Below are 11,561 nucleotides of genomic sequence, written 5' to 3'. Positions count from 1 at the left end.
ACTGGTCACATTTATTGGTAAATAGGGGCTGTTTGGCAGTTGCTGAATGGTTTTGTGCAGAATCATTAAGTGGTCAGAATGATTAAGAGACTCTAATGATATAATGCAAAATGAACTATAACTGTTTGGTAATTGTTTACAATGAAATTAGAGCTCTTAATGGTTAAGGGGGGCCCATGATACAAAATCATTCAGAGGGTTTTGTAACCATTAAGAGGCAGACTTTTTTTGTCAAACAAGATTCACCTCTTAACGATTTAGAGATTGCATCTTGATAGAACTATTAAGTGGTAAACAAACAACCTCTAAGTTTATAGTTTTGATTAATTTTTTAATTAAAGTTTTACTACTGTCTAATCTAGAACACATACACAATTGTCCCCGAAATATTTTGCGCACTATTAGACTTCAACCCAATTGCCCATATCCAAAAGACCAAAATCTTAATCGTTACAAACACCCTAGATTCATACGAGTTGGAATGAGTCACATCTTCAATCTGCACATCACCAAATTGACCCTCAATTCCAAACCTTATCTCTGTCTAGTATTAGTGTAATCATTCAACCAAACTTTATTTTCCTTCCACTTCTTCTTACTAATAATCCACAATCGTTGATGCTTAAGACCTCATTCAGCCTTCTTAGCGACTCTCTTGGATTTTCTTACTCTAGCCTTCTATAGTCTATTACGTAGAATACAACTCACCTCATAATGTTCGTTATTGGACGAATTATATCGCACTTCTGTTAATGAAACAATAACCATCTTTTAAACGGATATTCAAAAGGAACCAAACAATATATGTGAATAAACAAGAAAAATCAAAGAACTTTGAGAGATTTTTTTGGAGAAGAAGTACTGAGATGGAGTTTTGTTAGGTTTCAATATTTTTTGTTCTATATTCATAACTGTATTTTTAAATTTAGGACAATTCTATTCATACTCTTTCATATATGAATGGTACGTGAGTGAAGAGGCAATATGAAATATGAGTGGTATAAGTGAGAAGGCAGTATGAAATGTAAGTTGTATGTGAGTGAGGGGATATGAATAACAATGCAACGAAATGCTTTTGAGTGATTTGGATTTTGTGAATGCATTTGAGATTAATGGTGTGTTTGATTTGTAAGATTTGGAATGGAATTGAATTATATTATTTATAGATAACTTGTTGTGTACCCGCACAATATGGAGGGAGCCGTGAATTTTAACGATTTTGAAGTTCTACTGGTTTTATTAGAAAAGATTTAACGATGATATAAATTACACTTGGTCTTTACATATTAATACAATTTGAATAAATAAGAGTTATGGTTTCAATTACAATCTATCGATTAAAAAAATTGTACGACGGTTTAAAATCCAACTATATTTAAATGACTCCACAAATGTGTTCGATTTACACCAAGAGCAACGAATCAAGAGATCGAGAGCGTGGGAGTTCTAGACCAATTGAATGGGAGATGAATGAGAGATTTTTTAATAACTCATGGTGAATATTAGTTTGAATCTCACCTTAGAGATGGGGAGAAGACATAGAGGTATGAGATAGTGAAGACATGAGTGAAAGGTGTCAAAAGTATATTGGGAACATGAAAAGAAAATGTAATAATGTGCATCGGTAATTTGTACCATATATTATTTTAATTGTAGATTAATAGATTTTAAAACTGAATGCATAAATTAGTTGTACTTAATGCATTATGAGTTGTTTTTAAGACTTTGTGCATTAAAAATTGTTTTTAAGACTTTTGATAAATCTGGTTTATAAAGTAATATAGATTTATAAAAACAAATTATAAAATTACATTTTATTAATTGATTATTATAAAATAAATGTTTTTAACATATTTTAATACGTTGTTACAAGCAAATAATGTGAAATCCTGTTAAATACCAACTATTTGCATTGGATTTTTAAATCCAATGTTTTGTGGAAATTCAAATCCTAAGCTTTGAATTTTAGATTTTCCTTTAAACCAAACGCAATATTGGAATAAAATTCAATTTCAAATCCAACCAAATCTCACAAATTTCATGATATGAATTTGAATTTCATTCCAATCTCATATTTGGTTTAAAATAAAGTCCCAAAACAAACATTGACTTTAGAAATTTCATGGGAGTAGTTTGTATTTCACGGGATTTCATAAGATTTGTTTATAATAATGTTTTAAAATATGTTAAAAATAATAGTTTTATAATAATCAATCAATAAAGAGCAAAATGCATAAAATAATAATCTACTTTCATAAATTTTTTTATTATAGCATTGTACTTTTAGTTTTTCTTATTACAACAATATACTTTCAAACTATTTTTTATTAAAACATTGTACTTTGGAAAATTTACCCATTATAGCATTGAGTGACCTTTTGATTTAAATTTACTCATTGTACTAGGTTTTCATGTCAACTCATTGTCCACATAGGTTGTTCACATATACTATAGTGATGTGATTTTCTTACCACATCATTATACTTTCAAAATTATTTTATTATAGCATCTACTAGTTCTTATTAAACACTGTATTTTTAATTTTAATATTTAGATATTTTACATGTTATTTAATAAATGTATTATATGAATTAAAAAAATTCTAAATTATTCATTAATATACCAATATCAATAAAACTAGTAGAACACAACTTATCTCTCTAATATTTTTTTAAAACATGTGTTTTTTGAGAAAAGGAAAATAAGAATTGTTTTTTTTTACCAAAAAATATTATCTTTTAAAGAATATATTATATTTGTTCAAAAACTTTTTACTTGATGTATAAATATATTAAATTAATTAGATTTTTTTGAATGATTTATTAATATAACAATATTATAAAATTGTAAATAACAATTTATTTCGTTAATATTTTAAAGAGAACTTTAAAAAGTATGTATTTATTTGAACAACATAAAATAGGAAAAAGTTACTTTTTTTTACAAACAAAATATATCTTGAAAATAATGTTTCATATCTATTTAATAAATAGTTTACTCTAAGAATATTTAATTTGAATGCAACTTAATAAGAAAAAAATAATTTTTTTTTTTAAATCATAGCAATGAAAAATGAAAATCACTAATAATAATTTGAAATAGGTTTTTATTTTAATTCTAGTTAAGTCATCAAAATGATGTGTCATCCACATCACCTCATTAAAGTCACACAAGCAAAAAAGTCAAAGGGTTAACCGGTTTAAAAGGTAAGAGGTTACTCATTGTTATTATTGGTAGATTTTTTAAAGCACAATATCTTAATAAAAAATAATTTGAAAGTACATTGCTGTAATAAAGAAAAACAAAAGTAGAATGTTATAATAAGAAAATTAATGAAAGTAGGTTGTTATTTCGTGCATTTAACCTATCAATAAAAAGTAACTTATTTATAAATTATCTATACGAGATGGAACCTAATTCATTCCAAATCCACCGAACCAAACATATTAAAAATTGCAAATCCTTCTAATTTTATATAATTCTAAATTCTTCCAGAAAATTTAAATCTTTTAAAAACATTTTGTTAAATCAGGAATCTGTTCAAATGCCTTCGTATAACATCTATGAAGAAGAATAGCACAAACGCTAAGGTGGAATACTAGAAAAGAAAAAAAAACACATGTTAATATAAACCAATAATAACTTTAAATGCGAGTACAACACCGACTGCTACTGCAAAAAGTAGAAACAGAAGCAAACAAAAAACAAATATAACACGACAACTAACAAAAGACAAAATTAAACCACGAGCAACAGAAAACGAACTGGCAACAAGCCAAAAGAACCCAACTAACCATCCGGGTCGCAACATCAATTCATTCAAAACCAGTTAAAACCCTTAACACAAGCGAAAAGGAATGAGGTTTCTCTCGCTTTTGGCATAGTGGGCCCCTAGTGGGGGGCTCGTACAACGGGCTATTAGCTCAGTGGGTAGAGCGCCCCCCGAAAAACCAGTAAAATGAAAATGCCAGTATAAAGGAGGTTACTTGAAATACACAGTCTAGTTTCAAAAATTACAAAATGAAGAAAAAATATTTATTATATTAAATAAAAACTAAAACAAAAAAAAATTGTCATTAAAAAAATAGTTGGAAAGAAACCAAACCCATCATTCACATAACCTTCTATGATGTTGACTCCCTAACCTTCTTGGTGGTTCCAAGTGGAAGTCTAAACTCTAAGAAACCATTTGATGTTAACTTTACTACATAATACACACACAACAATATTCATTTTCATCAATTATTTGGTTTATATGAATTATAATATTTGTAAATAATTGAGACTATAATATATATATATATATATATATATATAGTAGTTGTGTATTCCGCGCAATATAACGGGGTATAAATTTTATATAAATGTAAGCGATAATATTGATTGACGATTACAACAAATAAACACATGATTGTCATAGAAAAACCAAGTCAAATGGAAAGCGCTTGTCATTTCATTTTGAATATGAATATGTTATTTTCAACGAATATTATGTGAACTGGAATTGCTGGATTACGATATTTTCAATGTTGTAACATTTGTTGTTCCTAGATTTTAAATACTAATGTAGGCATGGTGGGTTTTTTTTTTTCCTACACTTGTAATTTACAAAATGACATTGGTCAATGGGTTTCCTAAAGGAAACTAAAAAAACTCTGGAGGAGATAAAGAATACTGTGAACATACAACTTGGTTTTTAGGATTGTTTTAAAAGCATGCATTAACACCTTGTACATCATGCTCTACATATTGTATTTAAGAGATTTCTTTAATTCATGCATAAAATGCTATTACTTTATGTCTTATTAGCTGTACTTAAGACTTTGATGTAAATGCTTATTAATGTAGTATATATATATATATATATATATATATATATATATATATATAAAGAAACAAAAACAAGATTAAAATACAGTGTGTTTGAAGATATACTTGCATACTTTGTGCTTACAGTTTTAAAGCATGCTATTTTTTTTTACCACGGTGTTCATATATGCATGAATAGTTTGGGTACGTAAGGTTATGTATCTATACATCAGTAGTAACAAGTGGAGCATCGCCCAAACATTATACATGTATCATTGTATTGGGAGGACACTAACTCAATTTAGTTCAACTTAGACTGATGAAACCAGTACATAATTTAGTCATTGTACTTGGTTGGTTCAGTTGAGATATTTGACTCTCATAATGTGCAAGTTCAGTTTGAGATCTCATATGCTATATTTTCAGTTACTGTATATTGCATACGTGCAAGTTATCTAGTGTTTATGCATATCAACTTTTCGTATTAACTTTAAGTTTAATCCAATATAGACGTGTTGACGTACAATTATTCCTTAAAACCACATGGTATATACTAATGGAAGTATATATGAAAGGAGATATTATGATGACATTGTTTTGGTTCACTACTGGTGTTATACTTTAGTATTTTCAGTTGTAGTAGACATCAATATCAATTGTTTCAAACTGTTAAGATTTTTAGATTGTTCAGTTGTTTAAATCGTTCGTTGAAATTGGTTGTAAGATTTTTATGTTTTCAGTCAATTTTTCTTGATTATCAATATATGTCACGACCTAGAAACATAATATATCACAATCGACATTATATTTTTCTACATGTTATAATTAATTAATCAACTAAAAATTTATTGAGAGCATGTCTATAATTTATCCAGAATAAAGAATCAAAACCCAAAATTTCTAAAAATTAACATTCAGCTATAGCATTTTATTTATTTTTGATATTTCAACATTAAATGCATCATTAAAATATCAGTAAATTCAATGTATCAACAAACTTTAAAAAAAAAATACTAGTTGTGAACATGCGCAATGCGGAAAGAGCCGTGAATTTTAACGATTTTGAAGTTTCATTAGTTTTATTAGAGAAGATTTAACGATGATATAAGTTACACTTGGTTTTTACATATTAATACAATTTGAATAAATAAGACTTATGATTCCAATTACAGTCTATCGATGAAAAAATTTGTATTACAGTTTAAAATTCAATATATTTAAAATCCAATATATTTAAACGATTCCACAAATGTGTTCGATTTATACCAAGAGCAAATAATCAAGAGATCGAGAGCGAGACTAAGAGTTCTAGAGCAATTGAATGAGAGATGAATGAGAAATTTTTTAATAACTAATAGTGAATATCATTTTGAATCTCACATTAGGGGATGTGGAGAAGATATAGAGGCATGAGAGGATGGAGACATAAATGAAAGATGTCAAAAGTATCTTAGGAACATGAAAAGAAAATGTAATAATGTACATTGGTAACTTGTACTATATGTTATTTTAATTGTAGATTAAAAGATTTTAAGACTGAATGCATAAAGTAGTAGCACTTAATGTATTATGAGTTGTTTTTAAGACTTCTAAGACTTTGTGCATTAAAAATTGTTTTTAAGATTTTTAATAAATCTGATTTATAAGGTAGTATATATATATATAAACCATATTATTAAAATATTTAATACATTTAATTTTAAATAAATTGGAGATAAAGTGAAATATTAAAAATACATTTCTATCTCCTACCGTTGATTACAATTTAAAAAGTTTTTCAAATTTAGAAAAAAATTAATTACATTAGTGGTCCTTGTGGTTTGCTTAAAATTTGGAATTGGTTCCTAAAAACAAATTATCTACACTGATGGTCTCTACCTTGTCAATTTCATAAATTCAAGGTCATTGGAGTTAACACATTTAGTTAGCAAGCGTTATAATGGACAAATAAATCTTTGGGCAAAGTACATGGACCAAAAGTGTAATCCACTCTAAAATTAATTGTGATTCACGTATTAAAAAAATGTATTTATTGAAAATATTTTAAATACAATTAACAAAAAAATTATTTAGATAATTCAACTTAATAATGTTTTATAATATTAACTTTTAAAACATAATTATTTTATTTATAACAAAAAAATTATTTATCCTAACGAATTTTTTAATATGTAACTATCCTAAGACAACTGTATTTTGAATACTTTTAATAAAAAAATTTGAAAAAAAAATGTAAAATGACAATTAATTTTAGAGTGAATTACACTTTTGGTCCATATAGTTTCTTCAAAGATTGATTTATCTCTTTTAACGGTTGTTGACTGATGATGTGTTAACTTCAAGAATATTGAGTGTTACAAAATTAAAAAGTTAGAACCATCAATATAGATAGTTTGTTTTAGGTACCCAAATCCAATCCGAGCATACGGTGAGGACCACCAATGTAATTCGCTCTTTAGAAAATTTATCCCTTTTATTTTTTCTATTTATAGATCTTTTCAGAAAATTTGTTGTAACAAAAAATCCCTAAATCTTTTTTTTTTTTTTGTTAAAATGCTTCAATCTATATTTCAATATTATAAGTAAATGGGAAGAAACTTATAATTTGTTGTATCATTAAGAAAGGTTAATGATAAAAAATATGTCTTAACTTTAAGTAAGGATGATGATGTGCTCCGACCCGGTGGGGAACCCGACTCATCCGACCCGGATGGGATGGGGATTTCCCGTTAAAACGGGTCCAGAGGCCGAGAATCCCCGGTAGACTCAAACCGGGGCCGGGACCGAGGGATGTTATTCAAACCCGGGTTGGGGATCCCCGGTAGACTCAAACTAATATATATTTTTCATAGGATTTGATCGGGGGTTTATCGGGGACGAGATATTAATCTCCATACCCGTCAGGGACAGGTGCCGGAGCTGGGGGCTATTACTAAAAACCGGGGCCGGGTATTATAAAACCCGCCCCATCCCTGTCCTGTTACCATGATTAACTTTAAGCCATTAAAAAGAAGTTGGGTTGTTCTAAAACTAAAAAGGAGGGATATGTTTTGATATAAATTGAAAGATAGAGGGTATGATTGGAAAATTAAAAGGAAGAAATGTATCTGACGATGGGCGGCAAATAAAATAAAAAATTTAAAATGAAAACCTAACCCATGTTTACTCCTCACGTTCAGTATTTTCCCTCCCTACCCTAACCATGGTTAAACTATCGTCTGGCTTTACTCTCACTTCTCTAGTGTATCTCAACTATAAATACCCAAGCCCTAATCCTGAAGAACACACATTTGCATCTCAAGGCGTCTTGATAAACGTCTTTTGATTGTTTCTGTTTGCAACTCCAATTCTTAACTTTTCGTTTGTTCATTTTTCTTACGGCGAACATGAGGGAGTGCATCTCGATCCACATCGGTCAGGCTGGTATCCAGGTTGGAAACGCCTGCTGGGAACTTTACTGCCTTGAGCATGGCATTCAGGTTCGATTCTCTCTCTCTTTTCCTACTTCAAGATCTCTGATTTATATATGAAAATGCATGAATTTTGATCAACGCTTTAGTTACTCGCCAGATCTGAATGGTTAGATCGAGATTGGTAGTAGATCTGTTGTTTGTATAGTGAATCGGTGTTATTCTTTATCATTTCAGACGATCCGGACTTTTTATTTGGCTTTCGTCCGTAGTTTAGTGGATGTGTTGTTAAAGATGCAAATATGTTTGAATTACAGGCTTTCATTATCTGATTTGCGAGATTATGCTTTGAAAACATGTAGATCTGCAAATTTGTTTATTTTCAAAGTTAAATCGTACACTTTTTGTTGTATTTTTCTAGGACTTTGTTCAGAATCATTTCTAGAAGTTGTTGGATCTAGAAATAGTAACATACTGTGAGTTTGTACTCAGATACACTGATCTGTGTCATTGGTCAGATTAGATGGGTTTTTGAAGTTAATTTTCATGACGGTTGGTTGCGTATTATTCAAATTCGCGTGAATTTCTGACTGATCGATGTTAGGTTCCTAATTTTTCGCGTAATTTATATTGTTCTTTTTGGGGAAATTGGTGGTGTTGAAACCGCCCTTCATTCTGATACGGTTTGCTCTAGTACTAGAGGTCTGAATTGATTACTTGTTTTCCCTTGCTTGCTGTGGATCTGAATTGTTTAGATCTATGACCAAATGACTGAATGAACAATCTATATCGCAATAGATCTTCTATCCCAGAACCGTTAGATCATTCAGGCAAAACTCTTACCTTGAAAAAGATCTTTCATCATGCTTTTTTTACTAGGTAAACCAATGGTGGTTTTTGTATATTGTTGATAAGTTACTGATGTTTTGATTTCTCTATGCAGCCTGATGGCCAGATGCCGAGTGACAAGACTGTTGGAGGAGGTGATGATGCTTTCAACACCTTTTTCAGTGAAACTGGTGCAGGAAAGCATGTCCCTCGTGCGGTATTTGTTGATCTTGAGCCCACTGTGATTGATGAAGTGAGGACTGGGACTTATCGCCAGCTCTTTCACCCTGAACAATTGATAAGTGGCAAAGAAGATGCCGCCAACAACTTTGCACGTGGCCACTACACAAGTATGAACACTCATCAATTTCACTTCCGTAGTTATTTGTAGTTTAGAATGACTACTGATATTCTATCTTTGTGTTTCAGTTGGAAAAGAGATTGTTGACCTCTGTTTGGACCGTATCAGAAAGCTTGCTGACAACTGCACTGGTCTCCAAGGCTTCCTTGTTTTCAATGCTGTTGGTGGGGGTACTGGGTCTGGTTTGGGCTCCCTTCTCTTGGAGCGTCTGTCCGTTGACTATGGAAAAAAATCGAAGCTTGGTTTCACTGTGTACCCATCCCCACAGGTTTCAACATCAGTTGTTGAGCCCTACAACAGTGTGCTCTCTACTCACTCCCTCTTGGAGCACACTGATGTCGCCATTCTTCTTGACAATGAAGCTATTTATGACATCTGCAGGCGATCTCTTGACATTGAGCGTCCCACCTATACCAACCTTAATCGCCTTGTATCTCAGGTAAGAGATGTTCACTTACCCGAATTGTTTTACAAGAATTTTCTAACAAGTATTTTACTCTGTATGTGTTGTTAAATTTTTTTATGTTTTGTGTAGGTTATCTCATCATTGACTGCATCTTTGAGGTTCGACGGTGCCTTGAATGTGGATGTGACTGAATTCCAGACCAACTTGGTTCCATACCCCAGAATCCACTTCATGCTTTCTTCGTATGCGCCTGTGATCTCAGCCGAGAAGGCTTATCACGAGCAACTATCTGTAGCCGAGATCACTAACAGTGCTTTTGAGCCCTCGTCCATGATGGCCAAATGTGATCCTCGACACGGGAAGTACATGGCTTGTTGTCTCATGTACCGTGGTGATGTTGTCCCCAAGGATGTGAATGCTGCAGTTGCCACAATCAAGACCAAGAGAACCATCCAGTTTGTGGACTGGTGCCCAACTGGGTTCAAGTGTGGTATCAACTACCAGCCGCCAACGGTTGTGCCTGGAGGGGACCTGGCTAAGGTACAAAGGGCGGTTTGCATGATCTCTAACTCAACCAGTGTGGCAGAGGTGTTCTCCCGCATTGACCACAAGTTTGACCTCATGTATGCGAAACGTGCTTTTGTTCACTGGTATGTTGGTGAGGGAATGGAGGAAGGAGAGTTCTCGGAGGCTCGTGAAGATCTTGCAGCTCTTGAGAAGGATTATGAGGAGGTTGGTGCTGAGGGTGCCGAAGATGAGGGTGATGACGGTGACGAGTACTAGGCCTAGCTCTATGCGTGATGGATGATTGATATGTTTTGTTTATGGATGTTGTGTGTTTTGTGACAAATAACTACTCTACTCTTCATTGAGTAGGATCTATCTTTATCTTTATTCACTTTGTGCTATTTTTCTGTTCCTGCTTTAGACCAACTCCATTCACAACGCTCAAAAAAGTAAAAGAAATATGGGAGACCTAATCCATAATTTGCATATAACCACCAGAATTTGCATATAACCACAGGGGTGAAATCTGTAATTTAATCTAAATCTTTTTAAAGTAAACTCTAATTTTGGTCCCAAGGTTTAGTGAAATCTTTGAAAGTGAACCTGGACTTTGATAAGTCTAGAAATCATCTTTGTGCTTCTCATTTTGTTCTGAAAGTGGTTTCTCTTTATTACCCGTGCAGGTTCCATTTGATACAACAATGTACACGACGAACAATGTGCAGGTTCCATTTGGTATCAACACTTGACTACTTGTACAAAATTTGATGGATTAATGTTAACAGAAACACGGTTCCATTAACCTGAAGTACAGAAATTCCATTAAATTGAAACACAGAATCATCCATTTTCCTTTCAACTAGATGAAAATTCCAAAAAAAAAATGACAACACAGAACCAACAAAAGTTAAATCCTAACTGATAATCCTACTTATTTCAACCAACCAACATAGATGAAAGAAAACCCAATTGAGAACCAACAGCAACTGAACATTTCAAATTTTATTTCTTTGTCTTTGATGGACTCTTCTTTGGTCTTACTAAGACATCCAAAGCTCTAGAACACATTGGTGGATCAAATCAAACCACCCAAAGAAGCCACACTCTTCACCATGTAAAAAGGAAAAATGGAGCAAAATTAGATTAACACACTTGATTCAAATGAGATGTAAATATAATCTTACCATGCATTCTCGAGCACCCATAGATCCTACGTCCAAGATTTCTATTTGTTCATGAG

General features: G+C 31.7%; 1 protein-coding gene across 1 annotated transcript; it reads left to right on the top strand.

Moving 5' to 3' along the window:
* Window positions 1–8,097: 8,097 nt before the first annotated feature.
* Window positions 8,098–10,722, top strand: LOC112504113 (tubulin alpha chain). The gene is made up of 4 exons (XM_025108072.1): window positions 8,098–8,288; window positions 9,163–9,397; window positions 9,477–9,847; window positions 9,944–10,722. Exons 1-4 carry the CDS (start codon window positions 8,196–8,198, stop codon window positions 10,595–10,597), a joined length of 1,353 nt encoding a protein of 450 aa, XP_024963840.1. The 5' UTR covers window positions 8,098–8,195; the 3' UTR covers window positions 10,598–10,722.
* Window positions 10,723–11,561: the final 839 nt, after the last annotated feature.

Source organism: Cynara cardunculus (assembly GCF_001531365.2).
Source record: "Cynara cardunculus var. scolymus isolate 2C chromosome LG 2, CcrdV1, whole genome shotgun sequence".
Classification (NCBI taxonomy): Eukaryota; Viridiplantae; Streptophyta; class Magnoliopsida; order Asterales; family Asteraceae; genus Cynara; species Cynara cardunculus.
Note: the sequence above shows the minus strand (reverse complement) of the source record. Positions and strands in the feature narration are given on the sequence as shown.

Excerpts from the sequence above, each read along its gene's own strand:
- LOC112504113 (XM_025108072.1), top strand. The coding sequence starts at position 8,196 with ATGAGGGAGTGCATCTCGATCCACATCGGTCAGGCTGGTATCCAGGTT. Across the intron at positions 9,398-9,476 it reads TGCACGTGGCCACTACACAA|TTGGAAAAGAGATTGTTGAC; the intron begins GTATGAACACTC and ends TTTGTGTTTCAG. Across the intron at positions 9,848-9,943 it reads TTAATCGCCTTGTATCTCAG|GTTATCTCATCATTGACTGC; the intron begins GTAAGAGATGTT and ends TGTTTTGTGTAG.